Below are 17,053 nucleotides of genomic sequence, written 5' to 3'. Positions count from 1 at the left end.
GCGATGGCGCACTGGCCACAGCCCCTCCATTTCTTGCCGCGGGGGAGGAGGCCAGGATGAGATCAGATTTACTTTTTTCCCTTTTCTGCTTGGAAACTTATTTGCGTTGCTAATGAGGTTCCCAGTTCAATGCTGTAAAAGGGGATGCCGCAGGGAGGGGGACAAGTTAAGTTTCCTCCCTTGGGAAAGGGATAATTCAGTCCTTGACTCATACAAACTGCTTTTCTGAGGTCAGCGGGCATGCAGTCAGGCACCCGTGATGGCAGGCGATACTGGTTGAGCTATTGCCACAGTGCGATGAGGCGGCAGATAGAGCTGGAACCGCACTGGGACGTGGAGGAACAGAGACGTCTTCCCTGATAGCGTCACTTGATCAGCTGCAAGTTGCCAGGCACAATATGAGGGGAGGAACGTACCGTGCTGCTCCCTGTGTAACGTAGGGAGCAAACCTGAGAGCAAATGTGCTACTGTCTAATCTATAAGAACAGGTTTCTTCAGTCAGACACCCAGGGGAACGCCCAGTGGCAAGGAGGAACTTTATCACCTGTATTTGAGCAGCTCCTGCAGGCTTTTGCATATGAGGTTGGCTCGGTCTGTGATGAAGACAGGTTTGCCTTCCAAGTACGGCTGTGAATCTGAATGGTGGAGAGCACAGTGTGTTGCTTTGTGTAGTGATCTTGGTTTCCATTAGTGTCCAGAGAAGAGATTCCTCGTGAGAAGGAAATTTTAATTTGGAAAGGACTTGGTTCATTTATATTGGCTGCATTTAGCTGGATTTATAGAATCCCTCTTCAGCAGGGCTCCATCCTAGTGAAAACACGGCAGGGTAAATGCATAGGAATGGCGTGTGGGGGAAAAAAAAGGATCCACAGAAACAGGTGAAACCGAGGTCCCTACCAGGCAGAAATATTCAGTAATTTCATGTATTTCTTAGCTATAGCACTGCAGTGCTTCAGAATGCAAATTACCCCTTTAACCCACCAAGTTTAACTCTACTGTGTGATACAGTGTTTTGCACATCTGCTTAATGAGATCGGAAAACCAGATGTACTGGTTGTTGCTGCTGTGAGGGGACGATTGGAAAAGGAGCCTTTGGTGATAAAAATAGTCCTGCCCTTTTGAACCTGTTGAATTCTGAAGCTGACATGGGCATATTTTTGCAAATGATGATTTGGTATTTGCAGCTGAATGATCCTAAACTCATCCCTGTAGCTGTTCCTTCGCAGCTCAGAAACATTTTTATTGCTGTTGATACTGTTTTTTCCAAAAGCTTTAAGCAATCTCTTTTTTTCTGTTTTGGTCATTTGTTTTATAATTTAAAAGCTTTCCTCTCACTAGCCATATTTAAATGTTTTTGGATAACTTTTGCTACGCTTTACAGCTGCACAGCCCCAGGGCTCAGTTATAAAGCCTTGCTGATTTTGTTGAAGAAAGTGTGCTTGACCACATCTGTTTCTGTGTTAACTTGTGTCTTTAGGCCACTGCTGAAAGGAAAATTATAAATGCCAATTCCTCCCCCTCCTCCTTCTAGGTTTGATGTAGTGTTTAATGCTCATATGAATAGGAAAGGAATATTTAAAATTGTGACACATTAAATCAGTGTGAATCAAATAGGAAGAGCTGTAGCACAGTTATTCGAACAGCTTCCAGGGGATGAGACTGTTCTTCTAAAATAAGCCATCCGTGAGTTTGTAACGCAACCAAACCCCTCAGCATTTATCTCACAATTTTATCTTTGAGCCTCAGAGAGATGACCTGGAGTGAGTGTGAGACTGAGTTTGCCTTATTCTATAAAATCCCACACTCTGACCTTTCTAGAAGATGGCCTCTTTTTAAGATGGGCACTGGAAGTATCTTGATTATCTCTAAAGTTGTGTCACTTTGGAGACCTGGGTTCTGTCCCCCATTTGCTCAGCCCCCCTCGCCAGGGTTGTGCTGCATCCCCCGTGGCTTGGGAAGCCACGTCTGCAGCTCCCATCCAGCTCCTCTCCGTAGGAATGACTCTCCTGCTGGATTTGTCTTCCTGAGAAATGGGGTTACTACTTCTTGGCTTCAGAAGGGCTGATGTTGCTTATTTCTCAGTCATTAAATTAAAACAAATACTAAGTAGAAATGTTCTATAAAAATAGAGCTCACTTCCTTAGGAATTTGCTTCAGTGGGGACTGTGAGATATTCTCTCTGTAATGATTTATATGACAAAAATAGCTCTGTCCTATGTCTGCAAAGAGTTAGCAATGTGAGCCTGGAAAAGAAAGCTAGCAGCTAACTCCTCAGCCCTACAGCTTGAATAAACCAGTCGGAAACAAAATGAATTACAAAAGCAACTGAAAAGCTGAAGTTCCCTATAAATACAATGTTCTCTCCTCGGAAGTCTGAAAATACTCCGGCTTTTTAGCACGACCCAAAGTATACTGTATCCAAGGTTTTTTTGGCCTAAAAGCAGGGAGTGAGTTCCAAAGCAGAAGAGTCCTGGCAGTGCCGTGCCTTCTCCGGGGGACTCTCCTGCTGCCGAAATTGCACCGAGTCAGGAGGGACCCTGCGAGCAAGTGAGTCCCAGGCCAGAGAGGCACGTCTTTATTGCAAAATGAGGCTGTCAAAAGAATATGACCTCAAATTCATATTTACACGTGGCCTAGCAGCCACTGTTTGCCTTCAACAATGTTGATGGTGCTCGGCTCACACGTAGTGACACCATGGGAAGCCACCGAGGGCTCTGCTACGATGGGACATGGTCAGCGTGTTGGAACCCAGCACGACTTAACCAGGCAGTGACAGCTCGCTCCGGGGACAGGTTTCCTTTGAGCAGGAGCTTGGATTCGAGTGCTTGATACAGTGAAACGCGGTGCCTGCTTCCTCAGAGGCTGTGTGCCCTTTGGCTGTGGTTTTTATCTCTGTTTACTATAGAAATAGCTTTAGTAGATTATGCTGCGTCATTCCGTTCCCTGCCAGAATGTATGTTAAAGACAAAATAGAAAGCGTGCGAGTGCAAGAGAGTAGCTGTAATTTTTATGGCATAAGCAAGGCCATTATAAATTATATGAGGCAATGAGGATCTGAGGATTTTAGATCAAATTCAGCCACTTTATCTGGAGACTTAAGAAAAGAGAAAAATGTGCTTTTACTGATATGGCAAATTAGGGAGCTGCCAGGTGGCCGGTTAATAATCCAGATGCGCTGCAGAAGCTGCATCATCAGCAGAGGCTGTTTCTGAAGTGAAGAAGAGGAGTGCTTTCCAAGGCACCATGACAGGCCACGGGAGTGCCAGCCGTTTCCTCCTGGGTACAGGCGTGAGTTGGGTACGGGAGATCCTGGGGTAGGTAATGCCAAACCAGAGAGGGATAAGAGCCTAGGAAAATTGCAGAGAAGGAGGAGGGGAATGCAATGACATCTAAAGAACAGTTGGCTACTGAAAATGCAGAAGCCTGGGAAATGGTATCTTGGCTTCAAATGTCCATGAAGTTGATGGGCTAATTTAGAGGCAGTTAAGACCAAAGGCTGGATGAGTCATGGAAATGGGTTGTAGCACCTTCCCCTTTTGTCACTAGCTGGGATCTGTGTCTGTCACACTGATGTCAGCCCAGTTCCTGCTGGAAACTGCATCATTGCTGGCACAAGACCCGCTGCTATGACCCTCGCATGTCTCAAGGGGCCAGAGCTTGGGACAGAGGCACTGGGGGCCCAGGCTTCTGGCCGGCCCCTGGAGTGCACCAGGAATGATCTGGGAGAAGGGGATAACCTTTCCCTACTCCAAAGCAAGCTGTCTGGGCATGCTGCTACGTGGGAATTTGGGAGAAGGGATTGAAGGGATCAGCACACGAGCTTGGGCGGCAGCCGGGGGCGTTTAGCTTGCTCCTTTGCCATGAGCAGGAGGCAGGACTCAGCTCAGGTCACTTCAGCAATTTTCTGCACTTGTAACAAAGCATGACGCAGCCCCTGACACTGAGTCAGTCCTAGAGCTACAATAAATACAGGTTCCTACAGCAAAGTCAAAGCTAAACCTTTCTGTGAAAAGCCTGTGAGGTGTGGGGCCAGCAAGGCAGAGCTGTCCTGCCCCAGGGCAAACCATCCCTCTCACCAGCACTGTGTGTCGAGTCTCTGCTGGGACACAGCTGGGGGTGAAGGCAGGTGAGTAGAGTTTGCTGCTTTCTACTTGGACAGCTGGGGTAGATCTGCTTCTCAGAGCCTGGCTTGCACTCACAAATAGGGGTATTTACCCAGTCCCCCCTCCACCCATGTGCCACTCCACTGCTCAGGGTTTCTGTGTCAGTGCCCACCAGCCCTTTGTCTCTCCCGGGTGCAGGTTGTAGGGGACAGTTCTGCTCCTGGTTGCCCAGAACTTCTTGAATAAAACCTAATGGACTTGCCTCTTCAGGGTACAAATCCAAGGCAGAAAAAGGCTTGAAAAAACACAGAGGGAAACTGCATTTCCGTGAAGCCCACAAGGAGACAAACATGTTGCTAGACATGGCTCTGGAAGAGTGAGTCGAAGATGCCTTTGTTGGAAGGATGATGCTGTGGGGAAATGAAGCTAATCCTGTAATGACGAGAGAAGCTGGACTTTTACGGGCTGCCAACAGCAGTGGGGAAGCACCAGCTACAATGGCTTGCCATTTATAAAACATCTGGAGATAAGAAGCTTATTTTTAGGCAGAGTGGTAGCTGGCTCTTCCAGCAGGCTCAAGTGATGATGATAAGGATTTGGCGTATGAACAGCAGAGTAAGACATCTATCTCATCTTATCTTGCACCGCCACTTTTCTCCTCGCTTTCCCCCTTGCAGCAGAAAGTACTGCCAGTTGCTTTAGGAGGATTCAAATGAAACCCTTCAAAATAGCCATCAGATTTTTTTCCTTTCCTTTATTTCTCCACTTTCTCAGAGTGATGCTCTTCTCTCTTAAGGCATGAAGCTGCTGGAAGTCTTTGACTAGGGTTTGGAAGACACATGGAGGCACGGCATTTTGAATACTGGCAGCCCTGGCTCTTGTTTGTCTGAGAAGCTGCTGAACAGATTTGCTGTGCTGGAGGTAGATTTTGCTACTTGCTGGACTGGTTGTAATGATTCAAGCGCATGCTCAGGATGTAGCTGATGTTATTCCCGATGTGTATGAATATCAGTAAGAATGGAAATCTATCAGAAAATCTGAGTTAATTTCCTTGTTTTCTGCATAGAAATTCTGCATTTGCAAGCCTCGCCATCTGCACTGCAGCCATTACATGTGGGAAGTATGGAATGTGTCTTATCGGGCACAGAGCGCACACAGCAAAGGACATCCAAAGGTTATGTTGTCATCATGTCAAATGGGTCTGTTTATTCTGAGTGCTGGAGAAGCAGAGCTTAATCAGAGAATCAGCCATATGCAGATTTGAAATTAGATTTTACAATAACCACCTGGCTGCTGTTTCGAATCCATCATGTTGGGTTAGAGCTGTGTTTGCTTAGCGAATATATGTGCTGGGAGAATGTAATCTACAAGCCTTCATGCAACAGTGTAAAAGGCACTTAAATGCATGTATATGAATGAGTGTGCAAGGGAAGCACATCTATCTCATGGCTTTGGGCTACAGTCTGCTACTGAAGTATGTGGGGGGAAAAAAGGCATTTTTCCATCTAAAAATAATATTAGTGAACCTCCCTATAAAACTTATTTTGCTCTTCTTTTTGTGTTCACGATGCTTATGTGCATCAGCCAAAAAAAGTCGGTGACAATTGATGCAGCATTTGATCTTTCTCTGCCCTAAACGTTTTTAAAGGAGTAAGTACAAACACGCACATAATGTTTATGGAGTGAGGCATGCCATATTTTTTGTGACTCACAGCATTCTGCCTTTAAGGAGTCACAAAAATCTGTCTGAAAAGTTTAAGTCTCTCTCCACTACATTGCAACATAGGGGGAAAAAAATAATCAATGTGTTCACTTATTGCAAGCTGCATCAAGGTGGTGGTGAGTCAAGATGAAAAGAGCAACGATATTCAAAGTAAAGGCTGACATTTTAAACACTGGCACTTGGAAAGAAGTGGAACTAAAAAGAATTGCAGAGCAAAAATTGACAAACAACTTGTACCACAGTTTAATCATATGCTCAAAACTGCCTGAAACAAATAAGTGCTACAGGTTTTTTTCTTGCTTATCTCCACTGTGGTAATTATTTTTCTGAAGTGGTAGCTGCTCTCCCTGGGGAAGAAGAGAATTTATTTTTTTTCATTCAGAGCATGGCCCTTCCCACGGAAGTCAACGGGAGTTTTTCATTGAATTCGATGAGAACTTAAATGGGCCATTAAATGAGATCAGTAATGCAAGAGCTTTCCAAAGCCGTCCTGCCCCAGAGGCTCCCTCCTCGACACAAGGAGCATTAGTGACTCGTGTTTTCAGGCTGGCCAACATCTGAAGCTGCACCTATCCCCTTCTCCAGAGCAGGAGATTGTTTTTACCATTCCAGTGTTTTTAACATTCACCACAGTAAACCAAGATGTGAACAGGGCTGTTGTGCACTGGTGAAGTGCCCTGTAGCACGCAACTGCCAACCGGCCAGCTGGGCTAAGCTGTAAGCCGCTGCCCTCTGTGCAGGGTTTAGTGTAAATCCATGTGCCAGGAAGGTGCCAGAAGCGTAGCCGGAGAGTTTCCTCCGAAGGCAGAAGCCTCTGTTTAGAGCCTTTAATTTGTGTGGTACCAAAGTGGTGCTCAAGACAAACAGCCCCAAATCTCCACCTTTCCTGTGCTTTCCCTTTCCAAGAGTTTGACCTCAGAAGAGCGCTTTCCTACTTGAGTTCTGCAGGTCCAACCACCCACGTGGTGGGATTTGCCTGTTGCTGGACCACATCTCCTCCCGCCCTGCCTCTGGCTAGGACCTGATGCGTCAGCACAGGGACAGGAAGCCAAGGAAGGTGATGCTCGGTGTGGTCTGTGGGATAAAAGCTCGCTCCTTACTCCAGCTCCTCATCTTTCCTTGGGAAGATGTGAGTATGCATGTTTTAACTTTGTTCGTAAGCTTGTAAAACAGCCACATCCCTGCTGAAACTGGCGTGCTCACAGCATCTTCTCAGACAGCGAGCTCTGTGGAGGAAAATGCTGCTATAAAAATTGCTTTATCAGACAAGCCCACCGCTCTCCTACCCGCTGCTGCCGCTCCACCCGTACGTGCCTCTGCTGCCACCGACCCCCGCCGCGCTGCCGGCGGCTCCGCCGGGCCGGGCCGCCCCCGGCTGTGTCCCCCGGGGGCCAGGAGGGGTTTCCAGCCCTGAATTTCCGCGCCGGGCCCTCTGGAGGTCAGTGTTCGCCCGCGCTGCAGCGGACCTGTTGCACCCGCGGCTCACGCCGCGCCGCGCAGCCCCGCGGAGGCTCCGCGGGCAGGGCAGGGCCGGGCCGGGCAGGAGCCTGCCTCGCTCGGAGCCTCCGCCGGCCCCCTCGCAGCGCGGATCCCACGCGCGTTTTACCGACCCCATCAGCCGCGGGGGGCGGCGGGGCGCGGCGGGTCCCCCCCGCCCTGACGGCGGCCCCGGCCCCCGCGGTGCCTGCGAGGCCGCTGAGCCGCTCCTCGCTCGCGGGGCGCTGCCGCCGCCCCCCCGCCCCGCCGCCGCCCGGGGCGGTGCCGCACCGCGGGGCGTATCGCGGCGCAGCGGGCGCGGGTGGAGCGGAGCGGCGGGAGGCGCCGTGCGCGCCCCGCGGTGCGCCCCGCGGAACATGGCGTACATCCAGGTGGGTGCGGAGCGGCGGCGCTGCGGTGATCCGCGTCCCTGGGGGGGCGAGGGTGTCTGGGGCGTGTGGAGGGGGGGCCCCCCGCTCCGTCTGCGGGACGGGTGCCGGAGCCGCGGCGGGGCCCCCCCGCGCTCCGTGCGCGGTGCGGGTGCGCAACTTCGGGTTAACTTCTGGGGAGGAGTTCGCGGGGAGGGGGGCAGGCGGGGCCGGGGCAGGAGCGGGGCTCGCAGCCTGCTGTGCGCCGGGGTGGGAGCGGGTCCCCGCGGGGGGCGGCGGGCAGCCCGCAGCGCTCTGCTGTCTGCCGGGGGCAGCGGGGTGGCCCCGGGTGCGGGCGAGCCTGGCCCGGTCCCGCATAAGGATTGCTTGGAGGGAGGAGGATGCGAAACCCCGCGGGCAGCCTGGGATGCGCTGGGGGCTCGATCGGCCCCTCCAGCCTGGGCACAGCGCGGCGGGGCGGGGGGCACAGGCGCCCTGGGCTGCGGCGAGCCCCAGCCTTCGGCGTGACGGATGGGACCCCCGCCGCTCCCCAGCAGTGTGAGGCTGAATTAAATTTTGGGCTGGTTTAAACCCTGAGCGATTTTCCCCTCCGGCCCTGCAGCTCCCCGCTGCCCGTCCTCCCTCTGTAGCTCCGAAGGCTGCGCCCAGTTTCACGATCAGCCCGAGCGGAGCGTTTCCAGCTGCGCGGGGAGCCCGGGCGCGTTGGTGGAGACCCCGCTATCAACGGCACCCGTGACCCCCCGTCCCTCGGGGCCGCCTCCAGCCGCCCCGCCGTGTTCCCACGGCCCCCCTCCCACTCGGGCGGCTCCCGGGGGGGGCGGCTGGAGCCCCCGCGGCTGAGCCCCGCCGGGGGTGGGTATGGCCGGGTGCGTGTGGGGCTCCCGGGGCCCCTCGTCTGGGCGGGGATCTCGAGTGGGGCCGGGTGGGCCCCCCGTGTGCGAGGCGGGGGTACCCGGGTGGGGACAAGGGCAGCGGGGTCACCCCGTTGTCCCCACGCTGTGTTAGTCACGTTGGGGTGGTGGGGGGCCACCCGCGGTGTCTGGCTGAGGGGACAGCACTGTCCCTAGGCTGTGGTGTCCGCTGCGGTGGGGCTTGTGAGCCTTCCCTGGGGGTGCAGCTGTGGGGGCACAGCACAGTCTGTTGCCAGTGGGGACCCCACCCTGCTGCAGCATCCCTGGGGACACCGCCATGGCGAGTTGTTGTAGCTGCTCTGTTGACCTGGTCGTGATGGGTGGCTGTGATGACTTAGGGCAGGTGACCCCTCCACCATGGGCCTGGGCAGACTGGGGGGACTGGGCCTGGGCAAGGGGTGAAATGGAGATGCAGCCCTGCCTCGCACCCCGTTCTGGGTGAGGGGATGCACCTGGGACAGCCAGGGTTGGCCCTCCATGAGGGTTCACTTGTGGCTGGAGGCTCCCAGTTGGGTTATTCTCTGCTCGGCCGCTGTGGGAGGATGTGGCAGGGTGTGATAGCGCCTCCCTGACCCCGGGGGCTGAGCCCTTCTCCTGGGGGTGCTGAGCACATCAGAGCAGTTTTGCTCCCTGCGATCCCCAGCGCCTGCTAGCTGGTGCATCCTTTCCTAAACCTCTGCCCGTCCCCAGCCCCGACCCTCGTGCCCGCTGTGAGCGAGGTGGATGAACACAGCTGGTCATGTTTGCTTTCCTTTCATGGGCCCCTGCATTTAAGCCCTGTATGGCAGTGGTTACTTGTTTACCTCTTCTGCACTGTAATATTTAGTTCTTATTTCTGGCCTCCCATTTCCTGGTGGAGATTTGTGGGTGGTCACGGACTCGCTTTATTACGGTGCCTGTGGGAGCGCTGCCTGTGCTCTCGGGGCTGGTGGACACAGGCGTGGTTTCACATTGCTGGTGGCTGATCGTGACCAGGAGGGCTGTTTGCCACAAGCCTACCGTGTGTCCCTGCGGGCCGTTCGGAAATGCCACTGCCTTTGCACAGCACGTGCTGCAGCGTCCGATCGTGTGGCACGGAGCCAGCTGCTTCATTTTAGAGCAATTTAAATATTCGTGTTGCAGCTTTGCTAAACCACTGTAGCTTTGGCTGCCGTGCTTTGGTTACAACTTTGCATTAATAAGGAATGATAAAGCCCTTTAAAGCATTTGGAATTTTCTTAAACAATTGGTCCATGGGTATCTGGTAATCACTGTCTTGTCACATTGCACTGCAGCATTTCCAGTCTCTTAATTTGTGCTTCTAACAAGTGGTGGCCTTTTCACCAAGCACTGGTTTCCAAGAAGTTTAAAGGGGAGGCTTGCGCCAAAACATGGTCCATGGGAGAGTTCTTGGAACTAAAGGCAACTTTTGTGTCCCAGCTTCTTTATAAAAGGCTGCTCTTGTCCCTGTCATGAGCATAAAGCTGGAAACCAATTTCTGCGTGTGGAAGAGTAGAGTGGAGGTTTTTTTGTGTGGGTTTTTTTTTTGTTTGGTTTTGTGTTGTTTTTTTTTTTTAAGGGATTCCCCCTATAGAAAGACAGCCAGGACAAGCAGGAAATTCTTAGACGTTATCAAGGGAAAGCGATAGGAAAGACAGCAGGCATCTGAAATGCTACCAAGTCTCCAGTTATAAGTGAAGTGGGTGAAGTACAGTATTCCAAGGGTGGCTTTGTGAATAAGACACCAGCTTGTGATGGTTTCTTTCTTTGCTGTTGATTTTCTCTGTGACTTGGGGGAAGTGGCTGTAGTGCAGATTTCCAAACTGGAGTGTGTGCCTCAAGTTTTAAGCGCTTAACTTCTATTTTTTGTATTCTTAAGTCACTTCTGAGGATGAGACTGGAGCTGCCCAGCTACCTCAAGTGGTGTGTACATGATGGAGAGTATTCTGAGTCTGTGCCCCTTCATAGAACGTTGCTTTTAATGAGTTGGCAGTGAAACTGTGTTTATATGGGCTGAATCTGGAGGAAAGCCCTTTTTTCCACTGTGGCATCTCACTGGAAAATTTAGGTATGGTTTGCTGTCAGCAACAAGTAGTTGCTGCAATCAGAGACAGGTTGTTAAAGAGAAGAAAATAAGTGGTTGTGTGTGATACCCCGTTAGCAAGGGGCAGTGAGCAGGATTTTCATGCTCCAGGAGGGGTTTGGGAATTTTGTTCTGGGGCAGGAGGAGCAGAGGGAGCTCAGTGGGGAAGGACTGGGAACAGCAGAAGCTGATGCCTGGTCAGGAGACCTCTCCTTCCTCTAACATCTACAAGGTACTGTCTTGCCAGAAATTCAAGCTCATCCCAGGCCAGGGCATGTCATGGCAGAAAATTTAAAGTTATTTGAGCATTGCTAACCTGTTTTTGTCTTTTTCATTTTGTTCCCCTTTGCTTCATCCTTGATGTCTAAAAGGACAGTTGGAACCAATAAATGAGGTGAGTTAATCTGATGATTCACTCTCCGCTCTGTCTCCTTGCTCCATCCTGAGGGGATTGTCTCGTATTTTCTGACTCTTTACTGATGTCCTAGATATAAGTAATGCACTGCATTTTGGGCTGGTAATTTTTTTTTTTGCAATGTTCAGATTTTGTTTATTGGAAAAACTGTGCATTTTACTGGAGCAAAAAGAAATGTTCCTGTCGAGTCTCTCTGCAGATCTGTGTTCCTCAGAGGAAACCCCTCTGCGTGGTGTGATAGTACCCTTGTATCTGCACACTTGTGGATACTGCAAATGTCTCAAGTATTTTGGGGGGCTATCTGTGGAGAAAATCTCACATGCTTTATTTCTTCAGCTTCTTAGGAACATTTCAAGGTCACATACAATCGTAAAGCGATTTGACCCTGGATGTGCATGTGCTGTGCTCTTGCAGCTGCGTGTCCCCCCCCGTGACTATGGAGCGATGTCCTTTATTAGCAGTGCCCTTGTGCTGATTAATGAGCCTTCTTATGAACTGCAGAAGTTGGAGCTGGCGAGGGTGGGAAATGGGCTAAGGTTTGGCTTTCTGCTCCTCTTGAGCTTTGAAGTGGAGGGAAGGATGTAGGGATGGCAGGGAAATGGGGCAGCAGCCTGTTGCCCCTCCTATGGGGTTGTAACAGCAGAGGAGCGCTGTTACAGGCGATACTGCTGGTGCCACCATCGAAACATAAGCAATGAGGTACTTTTCTGGGTCAAGTAACTTCTATAAAAAAAAATAATTGAAGGTTTTCATTAAATTAATCATCATAGCAGAGGGGAGGCATGAGGATAGTGTGCTTTTGCTAATCCATTTTCGCGGCAAGTTTGTTGGGCTGTAATGCTGTACGTGTATGGATCATACAACACTACGTGCTGATGCATCTACAGAGGCGCAATGTGTTCACATTGCTGTGTTAATTAAATAGACCCTTGCTGGATTAAATCGGAGCTTTCACTTACCTTCTGTTTTTAATTCCTTCTGTTGTACATTTGCTGATCTATTAGTTTGTTGATGTGCGTGAAAGAAGCAGCATGTTTCCACTCTAGCATATTGCTATGCCATAGTGTTTTGTAAATCACCCTCTTGCCAACCTACATAATAATACATCGCTACTAGAGGGAAAATACCTGCAGTGAATACTTATTTTTCTGCCTTGTTATGGCATCATTGAAGTTGGGCTGTTGCACTTGTCTGTTGATATAGATGGAATAAATATAGTTCTTAATGTTCTGTTGCAGAAACACAAACATAAATACAGCTGAATGTTATTTCTCAATAGCTATTGATGGGTTGTAATCTTGTACTTTGGTTTCCAATGGCTTCAGGGTCTGCTCGCTAGAATCTCGGATCTCTTGCTGTGCCGGTGGACTTGTAGAAATTGTTGTCAGAAGTGTTTCGACTGTAGCTGTTGTCAAACAAATGAAGATGAAGTTGAAATCCTGGGACCTTTTCCTGCTCAAACTCCAGCCTGGCTGTAAGTTTAGATGCACAATTTCCTGGCTTTAACTGAGGAGCAGGGCTGCTCAGCTGGGATGAGAGTATTGTTACGAAATGGGGATAGGGCATTCAGAGGGTGCCGCGTAGAAAGGGGGAACCTCCTGCTGAGGGTGGGAACGTAGGCTGCTCAACGGCAAGGTGGAAAAGGGCAGCCCTGTTAGCTCAAATAGTAAGGTTAGTCTTTGTAAAACGCTTTTGTGATGGGTAAGACAGAAGTTATTTTGTAAGCTGGCATAGCAAGCTGGTAACTGGCTTAGCTGTGCGCTCTTTTCTAAAGATGCTTTTCATCTTCAGTCCGATTTCCTCTTCAAATGGACCAGCCCTTTGGAGCACTTCAACTTAGCTGAAATGCTGATGAGGTTGTTCTGAAATATTTTCTTATCCTGGCGTGAAGGTGGTTATCATATAGGCAGATGAAAGGCGTACCTTGTACATGCTCCAAAGGGGAAATTCATTTAAATTTTCATTTAGCAAGACTTGATCTCCTGTGTCATCTTAGTATTCTTCAAGATTTCCTCTTGAATCATTAAAGAACAACAGCGGCAGCGCCAGGTTTTATCTGGTGCTTTGATTAGTGTATTTTTGAATCTTTTATGAAGAAAGTGAGTGAAGTCTTCCCTGTTTTACCTCCCTCTCGTCTGGGAATCTGCAGCACAGAGGTGACCCCATGGAGGCGTTAGTGAAACCAAGAAGGGAGCAGAGGTCCCTTGTCATGTAGTGGCTGCTCTGTCGGGTGGGCTGGGCTGTCTTCTGTGAGAGCAGATGGTTTGATGGACACAGCTCCTGTGTGTCCAGAAGCTGTGGCACAGGAGATGCCTATTTAGTGCATCCTATGATGCTCAGAAGTTGGTACCTAGGCACTGAGACACTCGGTGAATTTTATCTACTCCTGTGCGTACCTACTGTTACTCTGTGTCAGGTCCGGAAGGTCCATGTCTTGGTGCTGCGTGAAATAAATTGTCTCATGTTTAAATCGGCATCTTGTCTATATACTCTTTCGAATCCAGGTATAGGGTGGTAATTAATACTGAAGCAATAAAAATTGAGATGTTCAAGATGTGTTAGAGTGGTTTTTAAATGTGGAGCAGCATGTTTAAGAGTCTGATACAGGCCCAGAAATGGATTCACCTGCAATTAATGGGAAATGGAAACAAAATCAATGCTAAATAGGAAAGTGTTGCGCACAGGAGAACACAGTGATGAGGTTGCAGTATTGGACATAGAAAGATTGCTGCAGGAACAATTACATACTTGGGAACAAGTAGCTAGGCTTGTTGTGAGAGGACGCTTCAGAGTTTCTCTGGTGTGGGGAGCAGAAGGGACATCATGTGTGTTTGGGGGTGTGGGGTGATCATCCCATAGTGTAGTTTTTGACTGCTGGATCCTTCTGTGTGGCTAAAGGGGCATTGTAAGCATTGAAGCTCTGTTCTTTTGATCTCAAAACTTGGATGTGTGGGGACTTTGCAGATGAGCTCGACTTTGCCACAGGCAGAGAACATGGAGACCTTTGGACTCATAAAATGCTCTCACCAGCCTGTATTGTTTTCTCCCAGTCCTTCTCCACCTGAAAGCCTCTACAGTTAACTTATTGGAATGGCCCTAAGCAGAAGACAGCGCACTCTGGAAAAAAAAAAAAAGCCCAGTTCTTCAACCATGTTGTGCTTTGTGGTGCACCTACTCATGCTAGCAGCCCTGGGTGGGGTCCCTAGGACCCCAGCTTAGCTCACCTATCCATCTTTACTTCCAACTTCAGGTGATCTGGTGCAGTTAGGGTCTCCCTGTTCTGCTCTAGTGCTGAGAGAAGGTGAGTTCCCAGAGTTGATGCCTGAGAGGGGCAGCAGGAACCAAAAAAGAGGACAGGCGAGAGAAGTAGCTTTGCTTTGCAAGGAGGCATGGATGCTGCCATGCCTTAGGATCACTGAAGTCACCATCTCCTCTGGCACTGTTGCAAATCATGTGATCTCTAAGGATGCCTGTTAACACATGTTGATGTGGAAGCTGGAGATCAGGCTTCCCTTGCTTGAAAAGGCTGTTGGCTCCTCTTCTTGAAATGGGATGGACCCAGGGTAGTGCCAGGGAAGACGGTGATGCTTTAAGCTTCCAGGGTGACTTTGTTGGAAAACGGTGAGGGAACCCAGAAATGAGTCAAGTGAGGCAGGCAAAGAGAGCAGATGAGATACGGAGAGGGAAAGGAGCCAAGGGGATGTGACTGAGAGGAGAGGGGGAGAAAATGAGCATGTAGAGGAACGAGAGTCTGGAAGATGAAGAGGAGAGGAGAGTAAAAGGCAGGAGACAGAAACGGTGTATTTTGTTTGCTGATCAATAGGAGGGCCACGCTTTTTGTGTGTGCAAGCTTGTAGTGGAAACGATCCCATGGAGCCTTCAGAAGCTGAAGATGATTTCTGTTTTCACTGTTTGATCTTATACTCTTAAATCTCCGTATGTGTTTTTGGAGGTAGGAAACAATGTCTGGAGTTAGATGTGTAAGCAGAGTAAGAATTTGGAATTTGTCCTAGCATAAGGTGTTTAATGGATGTGTTTTTAAGTGCTCAGAGATCTGTGTATGCCAATTGACCCCTCATCCTTTTTTTTTTTTCTTTTATTTTTGAAAAGAGGGCTTCTGGATCAGTGGAAACCCCTAAAATGGAAGACGGATTTGACACCACCATATTCTGCATTTAGATGCATGCATTGAATTTGGGAACAAATCAATTTATTGTATTCCTTGCTCGCAGCCTGAAAGTGTTTTAAAAATAGATCTAGGTTTTCAGCTGAGATCTTTCCATCTTGCCATTTCTTCATGGGCCCAGGACACTGGTGTAATGCAGAATGCAATTTGCTCCTTCCTTACCTCCCCACCCAGGCCTCAGGGGAAAACTGCTTTTATGGTCTCCATTGGCCTTCTAGCAGACACCTGAACGCCCATGCTTAATCATTCAGCCTTTATTTTTTTGCCTGTAGGTTTTCCCTTTGGCAGCTCTGAGACACCTCATTGTCCTGGAAATTCAGGAGGGGACGTTAAATCTGCAAGTTTCAGCCCTTCCTCTTGGGACACTGTTGATTTTTCTCACTGTCTGAATTTTTTACAGTGGCAACGTAGCAAAAAAAATTCTTACTGAAGTGAGTCTAATTGTATTGACCTGAATGCATGGTAGCTTCTTGTTATTTCATGAGGTCTTTGCAGAAATGGGCTGGGAACGAGGGTGTAAGTTGGAGCTGCCCGTTACGGAGTATTCTACACAAACCCCAAGGATAAACGGTGCGCGCTCTGCGAGGCTGAATTGAAATCGGGACATGACTCCTCTTCCCGAAGGTTCGGATTAAACAGAAACAGAGCTGCTTTAACCAGAGCCAAAGTTTATTTGAGGAAAAATTATCGTGGCTCAGTAGCAATTTCCTTACTAAAGGTCATGTGTATGTTATTAACTCGCTATTAGGTTTACCCGTTGTAGAACATCCTTAATGCCTCTCTTCCTGATTCCCTTTTCACCCTGCCTTCTCCTCCTCCTGGGCGTTTGCTTCTCAAACACGTGTATATCCAAATGCTGCCTATGATTGTGTAGACCTGCATTTAGGCGTGAAAAAGGTATTTGTGTTCAAAGTACTGATTATATGTCAAACCGCATGATTTGGACTGCCTTTAATGGGCTGCAGAGCTGTGCAGATACTGTGTGCCCCTTCTAGCGTAGCGTTTGGTTACAGGCTAACAGGCTTTTTTTTTTAAATGTGGATGAGTTGTGTGGCTCTGAATTGGTGAGATTTACATGCATCCTGCTGTGAACTTTGTGGGTTTGGATAAGAATTTCCCATTTAAATCTGTTTTATATTTGGGGGGCCTTTTCTGTGAGTTTATTGCTTTTTGCAGGGTATATTTATTGCTCTACTCCAGTGATTGGTTACTAAAGCAAATGATTCAACATATTTCGTTTATACCCAACTGAGCCACGCACATAGAAAGGGTGAATCAGGAGCAAAGCTCACATAGTATTCCCCTTCGCTTTGCTCATTTCATGCTGACACTTTCCTTGTGACCTGGTGCTATTTTTTGGAGTACTCTGCCTCGTGGATTAACCAAAAGGCTTATTTTGCGTGACGCCCTACACGTCACGTACCGTTGCGTGATTTCCTTTCCGTCGGCAGCCATTCCCCTCTGAACATGCGGTTGGAGACTTTATCTCCTGTAGTTGTTACTGTCCGCTCTGGCTCTTCTTTCAGTCAAGGCTGGGAGGTCCTGACTGCTTTTGTGAGCCACAGCGGCTGTGGCACGTTGAGGTTTTTAACCAGAATGTTGTTTTATATGAAAACAACACATGTATATGTATGTGTGTGTATATATATTTGTATATATAAAAATATATAAACAAACTAAAATGGAAATTACACATGAACTTCTTTATTATGCCAGTATTCTGTTGAGTCTTCTCAAGGATGCTACAGCTGTCATTAAAACTTGCTTTGTTATTTAGTTCCTGCCAAC

General features: G+C 49.0%; 1 protein-coding gene across 1 annotated transcript in view; it reads left to right on the top strand.

The window, feature by feature from the left end:
• Positions 1–7,611: 7,611 nt before the first annotated feature.
• Positions 7,612–17,053, top strand: part of SYT17 (synaptotagmin 17) — a 39,306-nt gene continuing 29,864 nt past the window's right edge. The window contains exons 1-3 of the mRNA XM_068423281.1: positions 7,612–7,694; positions 11,041–11,058; positions 12,405–12,553. Of these exons, the coding sequence (XP_068279382.1) occupies positions 7,680–7,694; positions 11,041–11,058; positions 12,405–12,553 (182 nt within the window). The 5' untranslated portion in view covers positions 7,612–7,679. The remainder of the gene's footprint in view (positions 7,695–11,040; positions 11,059–12,404; positions 12,554–17,053) is intronic.

The sequence above is a fragment of the Nyctibius grandis genome, chromosome Z (assembly GCF_013368605.1).
Source record: "Nyctibius grandis isolate bNycGra1 chromosome Z, bNycGra1.pri, whole genome shotgun sequence".
NCBI classification, from domain to species: domain Eukaryota; kingdom Metazoa; phylum Chordata; class Aves; order Nyctibiiformes; family Nyctibiidae; genus Nyctibius; species Nyctibius grandis.
This window is presented reverse-complemented; position numbering and strand designations above follow the sequence as displayed.